Source organism: Zosterops lateralis, assembly GCF_965231275.1.
Source record: "Zosterops lateralis genome assembly, chromosome: 3".
NCBI classification, from domain to species: domain Eukaryota; kingdom Metazoa; phylum Chordata; class Aves; order Passeriformes; family Zosteropidae; genus Zosterops; species Zosterops lateralis.
In genome coordinates this window covers 36,191,114-36,212,655 of record NC_139764.1, presented here as the reverse complement: position 1 = coordinate 36,212,655, position 21,542 = coordinate 36,191,114, and the positions used below count along the sequence as shown (strand labels likewise).

The 21,542-nt window shown below is 39.8% G+C and overlaps 1 protein-coding gene across 3 annotated transcripts in view; it reads right to left on the bottom strand.

Moving 5' to 3' along the window:
* Positions 1–21,006, bottom strand: part of RASGRP3 (RAS guanyl releasing protein 3) — a 46,608-nt gene extending 25,602 nt beyond the window's left edge. For 2 of the 3 annotated variants that reach the window (XM_083857465.1, XM_083857466.1), the window contains exon 1: positions 903–964. In XM_083857465.1, coding sequence (XP_083713591.1) covers positions 903–907 — 5 coding nt within the window. In that variant the 5' untranslated portion in view covers positions 908–964. Of the gene's footprint in view, positions 1–902; positions 965–1,587; positions 1,706–3,234; positions 3,428–20,640 lie in introns of those variants that run through there. The other variant, XM_083857467.1, reaches the window with a different exon arrangement.
* Positions 21,007–21,542: the final 536 nt, after the last annotated feature.

The following is a 21,542-nucleotide window of genomic DNA, read 5'->3' as shown; positions in this document are numbered from 1 at the left end:
TGACACCCAAAGCAGGCACACACCCTGTCCTGACCCAGGCTGCCAAGACACCCAGATCACACTTGCACTTGGTCCCTGTACAAGTGAGACAATTTTGTCTGCTCAGAAAAGACTTCTCAATGAAAATGCAAATGCGCATTTGAGTGGCAGTTCTGCTGCAATAACAGTGTAAAGCCACATAAGCTTACATGTAAATCATGTAAGTCCCCTTCTATATGTAAGGGGGCGGGGAAAAGGTTTTATCAGCCCTGACTTCAGTAACCCCTCTCACCTTTCTTCATAGTCATGTAACTTCATCCAGAGGAAGGAGGAAAAAACATTTGTTTGAGCGAAGCAAGTTATATCATGTTTATTTAAAAATTCATGCTTTCTCTTTTATAGGGAAATGTTCCTACATAAGAACAGCCCAACACATGAAAGCTTTCCCATGGAAACAAGGCCAAAGCAGCTGGTGCAAGTTTTGGAATACACCCAATGTGTAACAGCTTCGGCATCCCTAACACACTTCTGTCACCATAAATTATGTAGGGATTGCAAGGGATTGCATGAACTGAAGTCTACAGCCCAGAGACAATCTTCCTCTTCCACACTAGGTTACACCTGGAAGCAAAATGTGTCTCTCCTCTGTGTGGCACAGAACTTGTCACCCTCTGAGAGGCTGATAAATCATAACACTCATGAGCCAGATAAATCATAGCAACTGTTTTCTGTCGACATTTTAGCTTGATGCAGTTAAGTGTCTTAAAAGCTGGATGGCTCAACTTAATTGTTTCAAACACACAGAAATTCACTCTTCACTGTAGAATGAAGACCAAGTAAAAAAACCCAAACAAACCAAATTACATTGATAGTGTTAATAGAACCATGAAACCGAAATGCTAGAGGGCCAGAAATGCATTTACCTCATGAAGTAGCAGATTTTCAGTCTGAATTCATTGCAGTTCTCCCCATCGGCATCTCTATAAGTATGTCAGCTAAAGAAAGCTTTGTGTGCCTTGATTCAGCAACCTTATTTTTATTCAGTGGAGGCTGATACTAGACCAGCTGAATTTAAAAATTATCAAACTTTTCTTCTAGAGATAACCACATTATGCCTCTGATATTTCATTCACTTTCACAACAGCATAGGGGACAGAGAGCATTTCCTGGCTGCCCCTTTCTTTCCCCCTATCAAAAATGCCTCTCTTCTGCAATTCTAAATATTCTATTGAAAGGCTTCTTTGCCAGCTCTGGCTAACCAAATATGATAATAGTTACAATTACTGAATTAAGAGGTATAAATGACATATAAGTGCTTAGATATCACTGGAAATTGATAGTCAAAGGTCAACCTGCTGTGATACACTTGAAGAGTTCTTGGCCTTGTATTTACAGTTATTCAAGGTTGATGCAAAGTTAGTATTCTTGTACCTATGGAGAAAGCCCACAAAGTCTTTATGTGAACATAAAGAAGCTCACAAACTTCCACCTTTTAGGTTGAAGAAAAATTTACCTCTAAACCTTGTCTGTCACTAATTAATTGGCACATTTTTACAAGGACGCAGGAAAACAATCTGCTTTTGACACTGTAATGCCAACTTGCAGCACTTTGTGAAAGGATATGTGGACAGAAGCTTGCCAGCCAGCTCTGTCGAAGGCAGATACCACCGATGCATTAAAAGAAAAGTTCTTGGCAAATGGCTGGAGCACGGGTTTCCTTTGTCATCTGCAAAAGAGAAACAATGAGTTAACCCCATCATAAAAGAGGGGAGCTTTCATTCTCCAAACCCAGTCAGACAGAAAGGATCAAAAGTGGAAATGTTGGCTCATTATCTAACAAAAACGTAGGAAAGAACACCAGAGCACAGAAATGCCCCTTGAACAGTAACTTGCTAGAATGCAGTGGCAGTTATTTAAACAGAGGAAAAAACCCAGACCAGAGCAGATGACAGACCACAGCTAAGAAATAGGGCATAGGCAGCACTGTGCTAAACTTTATATAAAGATAGTGCCAGTAATCTAAGAGACAAATCCAAAATCAGTCCATCAAGAGGGTGGGAAGATGATTTATGTACAACTGCTTCCAATATTTATTTTATAGCTTTAACTTAGCAGTTAAATTATATTAAAAAATTGATCTGCTTCAAGGAATTCAATGTTAAAGCAGCTCCTCACGTCTGTGCCCAAGGTCACATCTCCAGCTGTCTAACAGAGACCCTTGTGTCTTTGCAGTGTAGCCACTGAAACTACACAGAGTTATTCCCTGGCAGACTGACCATGGCTGTCCATCAGTCTTCCCCACCATCTGCAATGTTAGATTATTCTCTCTCTGTCATTTTTATAGAAGACAGTAGGTGATATGATGTATGAAACAGGGGCCACACGTGGATTACTCTTGTCAAGAGAGGAGTGTGTATATAAGAGGAGACACTATTTCCAACAGATAACAAGTGCATAGGCTCTGCTAATACTTTAATTAAATTCTAGAGCAACAGGTTTGATGGTGGCCTACAGAAATGGATGTATGGGATTCACTGCAGCTGGTAGTAAGGTCTGTCCATCCATCAATTGTTCAGTCTCTCTTACCTTTAGATACTTGTTTTCTCTACACATGGCAAAAAAAATAAAAATAGTACTTAATTCCAATCAAAATCTGTCTTTCATCTCCAGGGAATCTAAATGTAGCTTTGTGAATCAAAGCCCCATTTGAAAACACTTAAGCCCATCCATGAACTCATTTGACTGTAATGTGATTTATGTCATAATTAATGATGTTATGGAGCAAGGTCTTTTTCATCACTTCTTTCCCTCAGACCTGGTACATCACATTTTAATAAGAGCAAAAGGATTACATGAGCCTTAGGTCATATTCTTGTCAATTATTGCATGATGATTTGGAAAACCTTTAAAAAAATGACTGGTCAAAACCACAGCTGTGTAACTTCTCAAGACAAAGATCAATGCCAGAAATAACTCCTTGAATAATTCATCTAAACATTTCTCTTGGTAAAGGACAGCATTTTAAAAACCACCATACCCACAATTGTGCATTATTTGTGTTAAGAAAATTTAATACAGTATGCATGTGATTAAAATTCTGGCCTGCATGATTCTGGGCCAAATTGAAACATGAAAAATTTTACAGAACAAAAATATTCTTAGCCAAGAGAAAGACTGGCTAAACCAGAGAACAGCAGGATTTATGTTAAAAGATTAATTTCAATAGCAACAAAATAAAACATTGAAAGAGCATACCAAACATTTCAATACAAGTGTTCAAAAGCTCATCTAATGTTGCAGCCTTTCCAAGAGTGTTTGACCCCATTGTTTTTTAATCGTTGTCAAAAAATAAGACACATTTTCACCAAGTAGAAGGATGCTTCTTCAAATGCCCAGCTTTTTCACTTTATTTTGTTGGTTGCATTCTTAGCTGGACTTCAATGAAAATCTGAAGAAAATAAAAGAAATCATAATTATATGACTATATGGAAGAATTATCAGGATGCAATGCTTACAGTTCAACTCATCTTTTCAATAAACTGCTTTTGTTCCCCACATGATACAGAGCATGTGAAAGATGGCCATAAGCTTTCCCTGCATTCCAGCTTGTGTTTCTAAGCATTGTCCAACTGTTTGTCCACTAGCACAAAATAAATCCATAGCCAGGGTCATAAAACAGAAACCAGATGGTAAATGAGGGCCTGCATGTACAGTGACGCACATTTTGTTCAAGTCATTCTATTTACACTTGATAAGTCACTTTTTGTTAATAACCCTGCTTTTATGTTTTTAAGCATAACCATTTTTTCCCCTGAGGTTACTGGTTCATGATAATGCTAATGGTCTTAATTGGCACAGACCACACAAAGTGTTTAATGAAGTTCATAGCAAACATTAAACTAGGAAGCAATTTTTCAGAGGGCCTTAAGATTTTTTAAAAATAAAATAAATCTACCTACAGTAGCTGGGCTGTCACAGAGAGCTGAACGCATACAGAAACTTCTAAATTTAATTATACATCCACTATGCATTTAAATATCAAATATCCGTTTACCTGAAGATGTACAGAATACTCTGTTACAAGTATTCAGAAGTAATTTTACAGGTTATATTTAAAGAACAAATCAGTATTTTATTATCTATCTGTGACTAAGCCCTACTACTGCCTGATCACACCAAGTGTTTGAAATGTGACAAACAAGTACATCCAGCAACTTGTCTAAGACAAAAAAAAGCCAAGAGCAAAACTAAAAAAGTCCTTGAAGTGAATCAACATAGAAAATTGGGAAATTAATTTTCAGAAATTATTGCCCATAACATCAACTTTTTAAAGCTGGTCATGCAAAGCACTGGTGAACTATATAACTGCTTTAATTCACCCACAAATACCAAGTTTTTCAAACCCACCATATCACAGACCTCACACTGCAAACCCAGTCCTGATGGACTGGCATTCTTCACCCCTTTTACAAAACCACCCTGGCCCCTTGCCACTGGCCAGTGTCACAATGAACCCAGAGGGACACACTGAGCTGTGTCTCTGTCTGCTTGCAGCCCTGCAAATATCCCTGTGGTCCAGCCACCCAAGGGACACCAGGCAGTGGCAGCTTTGCTGGCCCTGCTGGTGCTACTTCAGCCAGCCAGCACACACCCACAGCACAGGCAGGTGTGCTCCTTCAGCAAAAGATGGGAGCAACACACCCTGACACAACTCCCAGCTCCCAGAAAGAGGAGAAATCTCTTCTCATTCAGGGTAGGTCTGCACTACTGAGCTGATCATGCCCAGACTGGCCTTCAGCTCCATCAATGAAGTCTCTCAACCTCCCAAGCAGACTTGGCATATGTAAGCTGCTCATTGTTGGCCTATGCTAGCTCCCACCTGCACCTCATATCCGTTTAGGACACCACTGACTGGTCAGGGGTGCTCTAGCAGCACAGTGCACTACATCTCAGCACCTGGAGAAGTGTCCTGCCTTGGACACTTGTCTATAGACCTTAGAGTCCTGCAGTGCTGAGCCTGTTTGAAGTGTGCAGCAGTGTTTTGCTTGGAAGAGCTTCAAATTATTCTGTTCAGCCAAAGATGCAAGTCCTATCAGAAGCAGCTGAGAGAGCTGGCATTGTTTAGTCTGAAAAAAGGTAGACTGAGGGGAGATCTTAGCACTCTCTAGAGCTGCCTGAAAGGAGCTTGTAGCAGTTGGGGATCAGCCTTTTCTCCCAGGAAACAAGCAACAGAATGAGAGGAAATGGTCTCAAGTTCCACCAGGGGAGAAATTTAAATTAGATATTAGGGAAGACTTCTTCACTGAAGGGGTGCCCAGGGAAGTGGTTGAGTCACCATCCCAGGAGGCAAGTAAAAGATGTGTAGAAGTGGCACTTAGGGGCATGGTTTGGTGTTGGCCTTAGCAGTGTTCTGTTAATGGTTGGATTTGATGATCTTAAAGTCATCTTTTCCAACCTAAACAATCCTATGATTCTGCAGAGGTTTTCTTAGATCTGTTCCTATAGCAGTTTCTTTATGGTCCCATCCAGGAATGGATTTAGACATGACACTCTCTTCCCTGAAGCTGAGAGGATCCTGGAGGATGTAAGCACAGCTCATGGAACAGGGAGCTTGTACCAGTCCATGCACACACAATACCACAGTCCAAGCCAGCCAACAAGAAACTCAATCAGAGAGGTGCAAACGTTAGATCCTGCCCCTTCCTCCTAGATGGAGGAAAGTACAATTCCTCTGAATCTGGTGGTGCAGAACCCCCTCTTGGAAGAACACATCTGTTTTTCTAGGAATCACGCAGAGATGATACTTGCAACAAACCGAGGGGAAACTAAACTAATCCTTTCACACAACAGTAAACAGACCATGCACTTAAGGAAAAGGGGAGGAGGGTACACAGTGGGGCTTGGCTTCAAGCCTGTCTAGCAAGTGGTGTCCTAAGGGTTGGCTCTGAGCCTGGACTGGGCAGCCTCAACCCTTCCTGCTAGAGCTGGGCTAACAGCAAACCCAAAGCTGTGTGAACAGGAGAATGCAGAGAGATGTGTGGCTCTCTAATCTGCTGGTCAGGCCACCAAAAAAAAAAAAAAAAAAAAAAAAAAAAAAAAAAAAAAAAAAAAAAAAAAAAAAAAAAGCATTTACTTAGATTGTTTTCAGAGTTTGCTTTTCAGCAGCTGTGCAGTGTTTTCCAAGATCACAACTTTGTACATTTATATTTTTTCTAGAATAAGACTTTGGGCATGTTTTTCCATTTTGACCATACCAAAATCCTTCTCTAAGTGCTTAAATAACTGGAGCAATTTTCACAAATCCAACTCTCTAGCTCTTTCAGATTCATCTGACTTAGATTTTCTTTCAAGAGGAGAAAAATAAAATAATTTGCCATTTCAAAATTTTTTTATTCAGTGCTTCAAAAAATTAAATGGGAAAAGCTACTGCATTTTCTGTCTTAGCCCAGAAAATTGCTGAGCATGAAATGTAGGAGTGGAAGAGATTTGATCTGGCTTTTAAGTTTTGTTGGTATTCCCATTATCTGTAGAATATAGCATAGGAGAGTATCATCTCTGTCTTCCACTGACAACAGTATAAAGGCAGCCATATGGTAATTAACAAATAATGCCCTTGGTAAAATTGAAGGTTTGGTGTTTTTCTTTAATTTGACAACAACTACTTAGCAGACACCTAGTTCCTGACATTACAGTGCTGTCCTCCCAAACAGCCTATCTGATCTCTAAAGGTCGGAGCATTAGTATAGTAATGGTTCTTAAAGAAAAATAAGACATTTCCACCAAATGAAGAACTGCTGACTGGGTCTGAGCCAAAACCTGATATCACATCTCTTGACTGCAGGCTCCAAAACCCACAACCATTACATCATTACTTGTGTGATTAAGCACTGCTGTTCTACTAAAACAATAAAGGAATTGTCTATAACCATACCACAATGGCATCCAACAACACACAACACCTGTAGAGATAGATGAGCAAAATACAACCCTTAATTTCATCTACATAAATTAAATAAACTGTATTCTGTCAACAATTCAGCGGGAGAAAGAAATAAAATTAAAAATAAAATAGAATCATAGCAGAGTTTTACTACATATAAAAAATAAAAAAATGTTTGAAATACGTGGATATTATTAAAAGTTGATTGCCAAAAGTGCAGTTGGACTTCCAGACAAAGATAACTTTGAGAATCTCTGCCCCACCTGCTTTCCAGTTTAACACTGAAGTATCTTATTGCCATCCAGCTGTCTCAAGGAATGATTTCCCACTATAATGAAACTAATAAATAAAATTTTGCCTTATAATGGAATTATTAACATGATTGGGTTTGCTGTGGTTAACATAGGCTGTTAAGGACACCAGAAACACATAGCCATTCACAGCCACCCATTCTCATTTCTTTATCAGGCCACTTGGAATTAGAGTCTCCCCTGCAAGTCCTGCTGGTAACTCACAACATGCTGGAAAGTGATTTCAGGGGATAATCAGGAATAGGTGAAGACTGCAACAGCAGCAATCCCATCAACGTAGACCTTAGCACTCACTCAAAGCCAACAGTTTTTTCTCCTTCATTTAGGCAACAGAAACAAGCATAATATCCTTATGAACTAAGTCATAGTGTCAGGCATGTCATGCTTCATTTTATGAAATATTTCTATCACGGGATGTGCACTTTCTCCCTAGGGGGAAGGCAGAAACAACTTCAGCAATGTGTTCAGAGGTTAGAAGTTTGCCATAGACTGAACTACAAAAAAGAGTTCTTTCCAAGTCCTGCCATCACCCTGACTGGCACATGCACACGTTTCATGTGAGCAGACGGTTTCCTTAGTACTTTTGTGTGGTGTAATTGCATTTTGTGTCCAGTATTCTGGAAGCCTTAAGATGGTGCTATTGTGGACTGTCTCGATAGATTACTTGAAACAAGCACATAGGCTGTGAGCTCTTGAGACAGATGTGGTCAGGTACAATACATTAGTTTTTAGAAGAAACAGGATCCCCTGCCAGCAAACTTGTGATCTTATGCAAAAGCACCAAATGGTGTGAACAGGGTGGGCAGCATGAAGCCAAGGTTTAATTGTTGGCTGTTGTCATTAGTCAAACCAAAAGCCTTCGCTTCTACTGCTGGAGGCTACTAAGGGGAGGTCCACAACCTACAGCAGTTTTAATAATATTAAAATGTCCAGCCTGTACAAATCCATGTGTGGGCACTCCCAGGTGGATTTCAGGCAAGTTGTATTGGTTGCAGGGGGAGGCTAAATCAATAAGTCACTTTTAAATAGGCTTAAATTTTACATACAGGCTAATATTTATTCAGCTAAATTAAATTCAAGCAGCTTTTTAACCAAGCCAAATTAAATGTACATGTAGTATTTTCCCCGTTTATTAAAAGTGGGCTATTTTCCTTCTACTTAAAGACAATAAATAGAGGCACATGCAAAGAGTCCCACCTTGATACAGAGGCACCTCTATGGGTCTCAGTTTAGCCATAAACTTTCCAGAGGCCTGCACATAGAAGACTTGTATTCTTTACAAGATTAGGACATTCTTGGGGCTTTAAATAAGCCAGACCTCCCCTCATCCTCCCTCCTCCAAGCCTACACAACACATCAGTGAATGCTTGCATTAAACAGCTTCCATCTGGCAGTTGGAGGAGTGCTAAGTGGGAGCAGCTCAACAGGGAAATCCAATCAGTAGCAGTATGCAGAAGAAGAATTTGAGGAGAAATCATGTGCCTCATGAGAAGGTTTAAGAGTACCTTCCCTTGCTACACCTTCTTCCATTATTCTGTCTTAATCATATACAGGGCAAGCTCTTCAGGAAAGAGGTCATCTGCTACCCTGTAGATGTAATGGAGGGTCTCACAGTAACACCCTTCCCTGTTATTAGTCTCCACATATATTAGTGTAATTATCATAATAAGAATCCCAGCTGGGACTGCACCTTTGCCTACACAGGTGCAATCAAGACATCTGTTTGGGCTCAAGTCAGCAGGGATCTTAGTGTGGTTCTTGGAGTTTACTCTCTCCCAGGAGTTACATAGTCCATCAGTACCAGTATATTTATTACAGTATTCACAGCTCTGTCTCTAGAAGTCTCTGAGCAAGTGACACTGGGGGTCAGGTTTCTCCGGGGTCTGACACAGGCAGGAGCTGTGCTGGGCAGGACAGGGCAGAGATGCTGGGCTGTCAGGCAGCCTAATTCCACTGCCTCTGCCCAGCCCATGACCTCAGCCATCACATGCAGCTACTGCAGGATAGCACATCTGGCCTACCAGTGATGATTGTCGTATGGAGCAGGGACACAGAACAAGGGAGAGATTGTGGCTCTGCTCTGTGAACGCAAGAGACAAGTCTTGCTATGGGCAGGAGAGGAGCGAAAATGGAATGTGGGAGTCTTAGGCTCATCTGACTTCCCAGTACTCATTCACCTTTGTCACACACCTTCAGATCATAATTACAAAATAAACTGCAGCAACTGTCTGCGCCCTTTGCTTTGATAAACTTTTTTTTTTTTTAATTTTTTTTTTTTTTTTTTTTAATCAAAGGGGAACTTCAAAAGACACTAAACAACAGAGTGGGATGTTTGTGTTTGTAAAGAGGATAGGACAGGTACTCTGCTGGTGGCTAGCTAAAGCAAATACTTTGGTGAGACAACCAGCAGTGCATGAGGTCAGGATCTGTACTCAACAGTTTCTCTCCACTTCTGCTCCCTTCTCACTTGGGTCCTATGCTCCAGCATGGGTTCTCTGTGGGCCACAGCCCCTTCAGAGGTGCAGTTGCTCTACCATGAACTTACCAATGGACCAGAGGCTCTTCAGGGAACTACCTGCTCTGCCACACAGCACCTCCTTGTCCTCTGACATTATTATCCTCTCTCTTCTTTTGCCCTCCTACCCATTCCCTCGTTCTCTCCATGTTTCCTCCTTCTCAGAATTTTCTGCCTTTTCTTAAATGCGTTTTTCTAGAGGTGCCATGAACTTGACTGATGGGCTCAGCTGCATGGGGTCCATTGCAAAGACAGCTGGAAGTGGCTGTGTCTGACACAGGGCAGCCCCTGGCCTTCTCCCACAGAGGCCATTCCTGAAGACTCTCTCCTGCCAAAACCTTGCTATTTACATCCAGTGTAGCCTCTAAGGGATGAGCACTTGTGCCTTAGCACAAAAGTATTCAAGTTATAAATACTTGAAATATATTATATTATGCTTAATTTTGAGAGAAGGCTCCACTTAAAGCTTAATATTTACTTTCACAAGTCACCCAATCAACACAGAAGGGTATTATAAGCCATTTCAAGCCCTAGACATCCAGTTTTCTATGAGAACAGAGCTTAAATTAATAGGGCCACAGGTAGGAGACCAAGTGGATATATGAATCCACTCACAAGGCCTACCCAGCTGTTGATTCAGACCCACACACATAAGACCATGGTGTCTTTTACAAGCTCATAAATTAGCATATGGAGTACGATACATGCTGACCTAAGACAAAAGAGAACCCTACGGAAATTGTGGGGAATGCCAATGGACAGTCACATGACCAAAAACTTTCAGTAATCAGAAAGTCACCTGATTAAGGCTTGAGCTGCTTAGACAGTATTTTGTTTAGCATTCTTTCTGTGAAACATAAGCAAGATGATTTCAAAGACAACATTACACTTCTACCACCACCACTCCCAGGTTCTCTCCCTTATAGTTTACCTAAAATAATGGACAGCTTAATAACTGGATTTGTAAAAACAACAAAGGTTACATTCCCAATGGAATTACTATAATTTTTTGGAATTGGTTCTGTACCATACTTTAGGTTTGTCCCATCCACTTCTATATTTGTTTCCTGTATTTATTTTATTGGTATTTGCCTCTGTAATTTTAACTCCAGCTAATAAATGGCAGTAAAATCTGAGCAGGCATCCTTGGTTTGTTCCACATACTATGCTGATGACATCTTCCACTTTCCATGGGTCAGGGTAGTAGAGTTGCCCAGAATGCATCAGGTTAAAAGGGAGAGCTAAGGAAAGCTTTTGCTTGTTTTCAAAATAAGGAAATCTCCCAGCTGGACTTCTCAGGAGATTTGTCATGAAAATGATTTTGCTATTCCCAGTAAAGTCAAATTACCAATATCAGACATTTGATTAACATGTGTGGCACCAGGGGATGCAGCTCTTCCAAGAATCTTTGTGCTTCAGACATATTAGAGATCTCCAGCACTGAGGGAGAGGACAGCAACAGCAATAAGAATTTCACATACACTCTAACTTGATTGTTTTTCAGAAGCCAAGAAAGACACCATCAATACCTCCTACAAGTTATACTACTGCCTGTAAACCTTCCAAGAAACTCTTGGCAATTACCTTTGCTATTCACAGACTTGCATAGAGCATTTTTCAAGAGTAAGTCTGTTTTGTTAGCCTAGTCAAGTCAGGGTTAAAATACATCTTATGAGTGTATATTCATAACTAGTTACACTGTTACATGTCTATAATGAGGCTGGTCTAGCCCAAGCAAAAACCAATTATTTTAGTTACTTAAAAAAAAATCTGGGGAAGTCATCAACCCTTCAGTTCTGAAAGACAACTCCCCAGAATATTTATTACCATATATCTGCTACAAAATATTTTAATATTTTATTATTGTTTACTTTAACCAGCTATGTTCTCTTCAAGACAAGACAGAAAATTCACACTTATTTATTAGTTAGATTACTAAGAAATCCTAGGCTCTATCTGCCTAGACTTTCTTGTATGTTCAATTTGAAAATCTACCACAATGCTTGTTATGTTTTATATTTTAACTAAGCCAAAATTTTTCAGTAGCAGCGTAGTCCCTGGGTCCTGGCTTCTTTCAAGATGTTAAATATTCCAAGAGTTATGAGTTTTAGAAGTCAGCACTGCTTTTAGTTTCACTAAAAAATTTAAGCCAAAGAGGAGTCATAAGAGCATGTAACTTGTATTAAAATTCATTAAGTTGGGTATCAAGTTCTTGCCTAATAATCATGGCTTCTAAATAATTTTTTTCCCTTAGACAAAGCTTTTTCACTCCATATCATTCTGTAATTTCCAGTAGTTTCCCATTGTAGGCTAACTACTCATGGAACAGCACTTTCTGGGTCCCACACTGGGAGATAGCCACACTGCAAACATCTGTGCCACCCTTTATAATGATGCCACAGGAATTGCAGACACATATGGTGCTTCTCAAGCTCACCAAGATTTACAGGTTTGTGCTGGTCACCCAAACAGTACAGATTATAGCCCAGTGTCCCAAAAGGTAATATTTTAAAACACTCCCCCTTTTCCACTGGCCATCTCTGCAGCTATGTTGTACCAAGGTAAGACAAAACCATTATCTGCAGTCACAGACACCACTAGGGAGAATTCAACATCTCCTGCTTACCTGCTATAATGTTCAGCAATGATGATCATATTTGGTTTCTCACTCTTTCTGGTTTCTGGCCTTTCCCAAACTGAAGAACAACTCCAGTTACTGTACATCTACTCAAAGCAAGGGTATCACCTTGTGAGAAGGAGAGTTTATGTTCATTTTTTCTTCTTCAGTCCTGTTAACCCCCACATTCCCTCACATCTGTCCCCATGAATTCACAATGTCTACCTACCCTAGTGTGAGGAGTGGCCTTGCTGTGTAGTGAGAACAGTTTTGCTGCTGACCTTTCCTCCTGTGATACAATCAAAACCTAGATTGGCTTCAGAAATGTCTCGGCCATATATTTACAGCCTGGGAAGTACTTATCAGTGCAGTAAATTGAAGGCAGCAACTGGCAAAACAATAAAGGCAGGAAGAGGCTTTCAGAGACTTAAGTAATGGGAAACTGGATGTCTGAGATGGAGTAAGACAGAGTTAAAAGGACAGAGGGCAGGACAGAGCTTTGGCTGCTTTTGCTCATTTGGCTGTTATGGTGCATTTGTAGCCGGATAATCCTTTGTTTTCCCTTTGATGAAGATAGAAGGTGTTTCACATGTAACTGCTATTTCCCCACAGACCTGTTAATAGGTCCCACACGAGGAGGGTGGCTGGACCAGTTACTAATGGCCAGCCACCCTTCTCAATCCCTGGGGGCAGCTGCCATTCATTTGAGAGCTGCTGCTCTTCAGGGAGAGAATGCAAATTGAAATGGCACGCTGGGAAACAGTGACAGACACAGGCACAGACAGACCTGCTGCGTGACCCTTGGAGCTCATGCAAATTGCAGCCTCCTGCACACTCACACGAGGCAGAGATGCCTGGTTTGGGTGCTGCTATGGTTTTGCAGCTGCAGAAGTCACCAGTGCCTCACGACTCACAGGCAAGCAGGTTTGCAAGAAGCTGGTAAAAACACAGCCTGGAGGGGAGGAGAGATCCAGTATTTTTCCTTCTGGAATTCTGTCAGCAGATGGTGGACATCAAAATCTGTAAGCAGTTTCTCACCTCTAGTTATTACTTCTGAGTTTCCCTAGGGAAGATGAGTGGAGCAATGGCAGCTTCAGATTTTTTAATGATGCAGAGACCATTTTAAACACAGGCATACAGTGCTTCTTGGGCCAGTTCAGAGTTTTTTTAAATACTAAGCTTCCAACAGAGAAGAGCAGTAAAGAGATTATTAGCTGGTTTTAGTGTGTCTGACTAGATTTTGTACTCTTTTTTTCAGAGGTAACAAAGCAACCATCAGTGAGCTGACTAAACTTTGTTTCCTCACAAAGCAATCTACTAAGAAACACGCACTGGTTAGTACAAACATGAAGAAACACAAACCTCTGAAACTGTTTATGATACAAGAAGTCTACAGAGCACAGGATATGAGAACAGTGTCACCACAGTTCCTATATTCCCATATCCAAGCTCTTGGACCAGAGTGAGTTTTATTAATAACCACATACCTTCCTAACAATGAGACAGCTTGCAGCCAACAAGTTAAATGCCTTCTTTAAAAAGAGAGCAATGTAAGAATGTGCTGTATATAAAAATATACAGAACAGCGAGATAACTTGAAAAAGGGGAAGGAGCAATGTAAAAACAAAATCTCAAAGAAAAAAGAGGAAAAGCATCTTACAGCTCCTGCTTTAATAAGTAATACTTCAAACAAGCAACTTTGATATTTATTTTGCTAATATTATTTTGGCAGTTACATATTTATTGTATGAAAGAATATTTAACACAGGATTGCAGCTACACAAATATCCCACTTCCACAGCCACAGAACACAGTACTACCACAGGATTTCAGAAAAACAAACTCTATCAAAACCCATTGCTTATATCTTCAGATACAACACTGTAATTCTTTAAAGCTCACGTATGCTAAAGATTCACCATTATTTGAAAAGCAACGAGAACAGTTGCTGCAGCTGTAACAGCTGAGAATCACATACTGCACCCAGTACACTTTTGGCATGGTAGGTAAAACCCTGCATAAAACCCTGTATAACAACTTTGCAGTTCAGACCATCCCAAGCAACTTGAAAGATTCTTATTGAATTAATCCAAACTTGTTTGTTTTGAATTTATAGAGGACACCCATAACTCTTTACTCCTTAGCATGTAATTATCAAATATAAGGACCTTATAAGAATTTCCTTATGGATCTGCTAAACTCTAATAATTCTTAAAAAAAAAAATTAAAAAAAATTCCTGTGGCTATGTAGTAAAGATAATATCAAGTGAAAAATGTGGTCATGTAAGGAGAAGAAATTAAAGGGTGAAGGAGTTGAGAAGATCTTGATTTAAAAGCTGATTTAGAGGCTTAGGGATGTGTTTTTCTTCCCCCAGTATTTAGCATTGAAAGACTGGCTGCTGTTGCAGCCAGGTTTTCAAAACAGCTCTGTCTTTTTCAAGCTTACTTACAGGAGCAAACTATATTCCTATAAGCACTAGTATACCAGATAACCATGCTCAAGTCAAATTTTACATCAGTTTCTAATTCAATATCATTAAATCAGTTCAAGTATTCAAAAAGGAGATGGTTTTGAAACTCAGACACAAAGCAAAATTAAGATACATTAATCTGAAAACCACATCTCTTATTTTAGTTCTGCAATATGAGCTGAGAACTAGATCCAAAAGAAGGATTAAGAGCCCAAATCCTGGCTCCCTTTTACTTCTACGGCCTGACTCCAAGGATATGTTTCACAGCCTGGTCTCTCACTTCTCACCTCCTCACCCCAGAAGGAGACTGTCTAGAGCTTGTTACCTCTTTCTGCACTTTTGATATTAAAGTCTGAGTCAGTAACATCAAGAAGCTTCCTCTTTAGGTGACTCCTAAATCCTTTTGGGATCTATACATATAAAAGTCCTCTGCCTTGTCTGTGTTAAGCATCCTTTAGTCACAGCTAACATGCCAATCCCACACTACATAGGTGCAGCCATGATGCCCAAAATCTTTTTCCAAGAGCTCTGAACAGTCCTTAAAGCTGTGAGAGGTATAGGATCAACTCTTTCAGTTAATGGAAGGATTGCAGATCTCATTCTATCTTGGCTGAGACTACAGAGGAGATTCACCATCCTCAGACCTCAGTGTAATTCCATATTACATGAAATAATGAAGTTTCTTTAGTCTGCAGTGAGCAACCAAGCAAGAACATGACTGAATACATGACTGTATAGTTTTTAAGGGGAAGAGCACTCACTCAAGAAGAGGGGAAAAGATGAATTCTAGTTCCTGCCCCAATTCCTACTCAAGATAAAAATATACAGACTGTCATTAGGGCAGGGCCTGGAAACCAAGAGTTTTAGGAAGGGTGGCAGCTGTTCCAGGAAGCATGTGTTCATGAATTCAGTAAAGCAGAACATGAGTAAGCAAGCTAAAGTAGGCAAGACATCTTTAGCAGAGGAGATTATTACTAGTCCTTTAAGGAAGCTATTTCATGAGCAGTGTGATAAGACTGGAATGTCATGGCTATTCTGATTTAGAGAACAAAAATCACTATATATCCAGATAGTGAGTTGACTCAAGCCCTATCAGCAGACTTTTTCTGATGGAATTTTCCCCACTAGTAATCAATTCTGTATTTGCATAAGATGGGGTTTTTTTTACTTCCCACTAGCAATACCAGAAATTTCCAAACAAGCTCTGGATTTGAACAATGCGTTGCTGTGAAATAAACAATTTACTACTGTGTGCCACATGAACCGGCACAGAGATTATGGATTGGGTGGACCTAAGTGAATTATAGGTTATGAATACAAGCCTATCTGTAATAATGCTACTTCAGATTAAGGAAATTCAATTTGTTGACAACAGAGTTTAAGCTGGAGAAATGTTCATTTTTCTAAAGAACATGAACAAGAACACAACATTATGACAAAATATATATGAACCTTTGGTCATGTGTCAAAGACAGCCTTACCAACATGTTTAGCAAGCATGCAAATACCCCCCATACAAGCCATATTCAGTGTACTTGACCATATCATGTATGACTTAAATTCCAGTCTCTAAGACTGATTTCTATGTTGAAAATCTTCAACCTGTTTCAGGCACGGGGGGTAAAATTTACTTCAGAAATAATGGAAAATCCTTGTTCATCTCAGAGATCCTGTTCCTGCACACACCTGCACTCCAGACCCCCTCACACAAGACATCACTGCTCTGAGTGGAACAGGTTTTCGTAGAAGGGGTTGAAAAGAGAGGCAGTTTTAACAGGAGTGGATGGAGTTGTATATGGAAATATATTGATATATGTAACATGTAATATCAATATATGTATATCAGCAACTGTATATTAACCTTGGTATGACTTTTGTCAGACATACTGCTGAATCACTAATATTAAATTTCTGTTAATTCAAGATGATACAGTTATTTTATCTTTGCAGGAACTAAATATTGAGGTATCTGAACAAGAATAGCTCAGGTCTCACTAATTTTGCACATATTATTATGCCTGGCAGGTTCTCAAGATGCTGAAGCCCACTCCCCTTGCCCGAGAAACTCCAGATCATTAGTAAGGAGCATATGCATAAATCACAGGTGGGAGAGTACTCTGTAGAGAGAGTCAAACCATTTCACTTATTTGAATGTGGTCAAGGGGAGCAGTTGTTCAGAGAAGTGAGACAGCAGATGGCCACCAAAACAACCAGAGTAGTTCTCAGGGGTAATTGTATTTTCTGCTGAGCTGTAAACATCAGCCCTGTGAGTATTTCCACACACCCACACGTTGTTCCTGACCTCATAAACACTCAGAGGTTAGCTGAACTTTCTGATGGGATCTCTCATGAATTCAGCTCAGCAAATACCTATGTATTTGCAGGATTAGTCTTTGTAGCTCAACTGGACTCACCAAATCTGATTTGTTGATGTCGCTGGTACTTGTACCTGATAATCTTTTACATTCATTACAGGAGAAAAGCTCTCCCCATCACAACACCCCTATTCTGGTGGTCAGGTGGTTTTTAGATATGTTATACCAATAAGAAAAGTTACTAATGAAAAAGTACTTCATTGGCTATTCACATTGAATAGAATAAACACAGAGAAAAGCAATGAAGAGCAAAAACCACAAGACCTGAGAATTTGTTTCAGGCTTTGGATTTAAACTCTAAGGTATAAAGCCTTGCTATTTCTGACTCGTAAGAAAGGGCCAGCATGAAAACAAATCTATCAAATTCAGCAGTGAAAAGTGAATATTCCATAAATATGTTAAAAGAAAACACTCAGCACGAGTTGTCAAAGTACCTGTACAAATATATTGCAGCCAGGCCTGGGTAGCTTAGGAAAAAAAAAAGGAAATGACACAAGTGCCTTTAGAGTATTTTTAAAAGTAGTTTCCTCTCTTTATTCAGGAATATCCTGGGAGTGGCTCCATGGTACAATGGCATTTTCAACTAGAGAGAGGGGCTAGCACAACTGTAGTTGCTCCTCAGCTAGATGTTTTGATATAGAGCAGAAATATAGCCATCCAGAGAACTGCCAGTCTGCCCTGATCATTTCCCCAGAGTAAAGGGAAAAGATTTAATGAGAATCTTATTACACTCTCAGTTACAAGGATCTGCACTAAGCTTCTGCACAGGGACAGCAATGTCCCCACTATTACCCAATCTCCTGTACAATGTAATTAAAAAAATTCCAAGATGAAGTTTCAGTTATGTATTGGACTTTCTAGAGACGCATCAAGGTGAAATGCAAGGGCAGAGCACTTCCCCAAACGAAGAATCCTGAGATTTAATTAATGTGCTTCATGCCTATGCAGACCTGCCATAACTTACAGGAACATCACGGGGGTGAATATTCAAGGAGCTGAGCATTGTTTTTTTAATGAGATCAGGATATTCTAAAATAATATTAAAAGGTGGTGGTACAGAAGTTGTGTTTTCTGCTTGAGTGAAAAATCATTGTGTGCCCCAATGATGTTCCATGACTGGTGTTGCAGTGACAAATACTGCAGTAGAATTCATGAGAAAAGACAAAACATGAGGAAAGCCTGGATATTGTACTTATTTCTCAATGTACAGTAGCTGTGTTTAACAGTAAATATTCTTACCAAAATGAGTTAAGATTGAAACAATTACACTCTTGAGGATCTTGTGATGTTGATCAAGTTTTCATTTTGTGGACAGAGAATTTAAAAGTCTAGTCATGAGTCTTGAATTTAATTCAGAATCAGATACAATAATGACCCTGCTTGGAAGCAGAGGTTTTTATCTTAAAATTTGCAGATCCAAGTGATGAGTTATTCTCCTTGATTGTAAATTACCTTTATAACCAACAGTAAAGAGGCACAAAACTGAGCTCTCAATTTGAGACAATTCAGTTTCTTTGAGACAATTTGTTTACCACTGTACACAAGATGTTTTCAGACATTATTACCTGAAGGCAAGCTCAGTAGTGCACTTATCTAATGTTTACTTTGTAATCATCATTTTGTCTCTTTTATATTATGCTTAATTCCCTGTGCTGCCAGAGAATTAATCAGCTGCACAAAAGGCACATGCAGCTGGCTCACAGTCCAGCTGGTGCAGAGCCATATGGCTTTACACCAACCTTCTGCACCAACACTGGCACAGTGGCTGTGGAGAAGCAGGGACAAAGAAGTTACAGCCGATAGGGACTGACTTCATATCTATTTTCTGGTGGATTTGGGGTTTAACTTAGGTTTACAACAAGGTCCTTCAACAGTCCTGGACAGCTTGCTTAACAGAGACTACTCATTACAAATACAAAATGCAATGTCTAGAAACAAGCACACCATGGCATAATCTTACTCAAAAAGCAGAATTCCTACAGTTCTGAAGAAAAATAAGCTTATTCTGGGCTCAGAATACAAAGTGACGGGAAACAAGTTATTCTCCCTGCCTCACACGGAATGGAGATGTGGACAGGCTAGAGGGGCCCTGTTTCAGCCAGGGTGCCCAGGGGCTCCTGACACGACACCAGGTACCTCAGGACCTGTAAACCTGCTCTGCTAATGGTGTTCTACAGTATCCCTGTGGGAGAGCTACAGTGTGTTATGAACTTCACTTCTTGGTTCAAAGGCAGCCTACCCTTGGAGACACAAACAGGCAGGAAGCCACACAGACTTCTGGTTTTGTGAACAGTTGAAACAAATTGACATTTTCCTATAAAATTACCAATTAACTGTCAAAATCATAATCTATGGTTTAAAAGAAAAGTAAAAGTCTTCAAAGAGGAACGTTTCACTTTCTTATGCAAGAAATCTTTGAAAAGCTTATTCTCCCCACCTTTAAAGGATAGACTGAATGCAATCTGTTAGTGTTTACCCTTAGACCTTCCTCAACAGGACCCCACTGGTCTGCCTGGCCCTCCTTAACCTTCCCCAGAGCACCTCAGTCTTATCACATATCAAGACCCATCACTCATTCATCTGTTCCCGTTCCTCCTAAGTTTTCCTCCAAAGAAAACTGATTCATCTCAATGTAAATAATTGATCAAAAGTTCCTTTTTATGTATCCTACACTCCGGTTTAAAAAAAAAACTTCAGACCATGAGTCAAAAATTACCAGACAGGGACATCAATCATTCATGAAGCAAAACTACAAAACATGCAAGTACCCAAAAATAAATTGAATTAAGAACTTGGAGATATTTAGGAGACTCCTTTCTTGTTTTTTAGGGAGGATTTTTCAATCTTCACAATCTAATTATGCATTATTATTCAGAACGGCTCAATAATATCTTAATCAGTACATCTACAGTCTTCTTGCACTTCTCTACTTCTGCCTTTTCCTTTCAAAAAAATCTTTGCATTCACCCCCAGGAAGTAACCAGTTAAAAGCAATTTTGTTCAGATTGGTCACACTGTTTTGAGGCAGTACCTCTGTCAATTCCTTTCAGTCGTACTTTTAAGCCAAACACTGAAATTTCTCTATGCTCAAGTTGCATCACTACATATTGACTAGCTCTACAGAAAAAGGAAAATACAATCATCATAAACAGCCTCCTCACTCCATCGTCTGAGTAAATAAGCACCAGATTCCCTTCCTGGCTAGCACGAGGACAGAACACCATACCTGCCTTCTTCCCACAAGACCAAAAACAATGCTGTTAATCACAGGTCAGAAAAATACAGGCAATCTGAGCATGAATGACTTCTTATCAGTGAAGTTTCAAAAATATGCTTCATTCTTTCAAGTATTTTTATGAAAGGTCTAGGATGAAAATGAGAAAACAGTGACAGTTTAGGAAAAAAAAATCAAAACCAGAGAAAATCACTTACTGTACTTGGTTCTGCAGAGGTATTCAACACAAACATCACCCTTCCTTGTCCAGCTGCCAAGTGCTAAAGCATGAAATGAGCAGCTGTTTCCTTCAAGCTGGGGCTGTGTGTCTTAACTAGTCACATGCCCCTCCTGATAAATCTCACTGCCGTGCCAGGAGGTTAGAATCTGAAGATCATTATTCGCCCTATTAGAAAATCCTTTTCATAACAGCAGCCTTTGCTAAAGCATTTGACTGGAACACAGCTATGTGCTCCATAACTTCTGGGGTTTTTTTGTTGGTAGCTTTTTTAAAATGACTAACACCAAACAGTAGATAAGCCTTAATCAACAGTAGGGGCAGCACAAGTGGAAAGTTAAACACATCCCCGTTGATCACTTCAGGTTTTTTTCTGACTTCAGACTTCGCTGTGTTTTAATACAGGAATTTAAACAGGAACAGGAAATTTTAAAATAGTGTCGTGTTCCTAGTGTCTTTAACACCAGGCCACTCCAGTTATCATGCAAAATACATGAACCATCCCACTTTTGGGGATTAGTTGTTCTTAAGGGTAACATTACTATCTTTTGTGTTTGGACAGTAGGTGATGAGTTTTAATACTGGAGATCATTTTAATTTTGGCATCTGGCATTTTTACATCATGGATTATGTGGCTGCATTTTGCCAGACATTATATAGTCAGACTGAGACAGACCCTTTGAGGTGAGGACTATCAGTCCAAAGAGAGAGAGCAAAAAAACCCATCCTTATCCCATGTTCCTAGATGTAGGACAAATGAAGGAGAAATGCCAAAGTCAAGAAAGGAAAAGGTTTTGATGGAATTTTCCAGGGTGATGTGTAGTCACACATTACCAAAATTCAACTGAGACTTTACACTTAACTCCCTTTAGCTTGGTCACG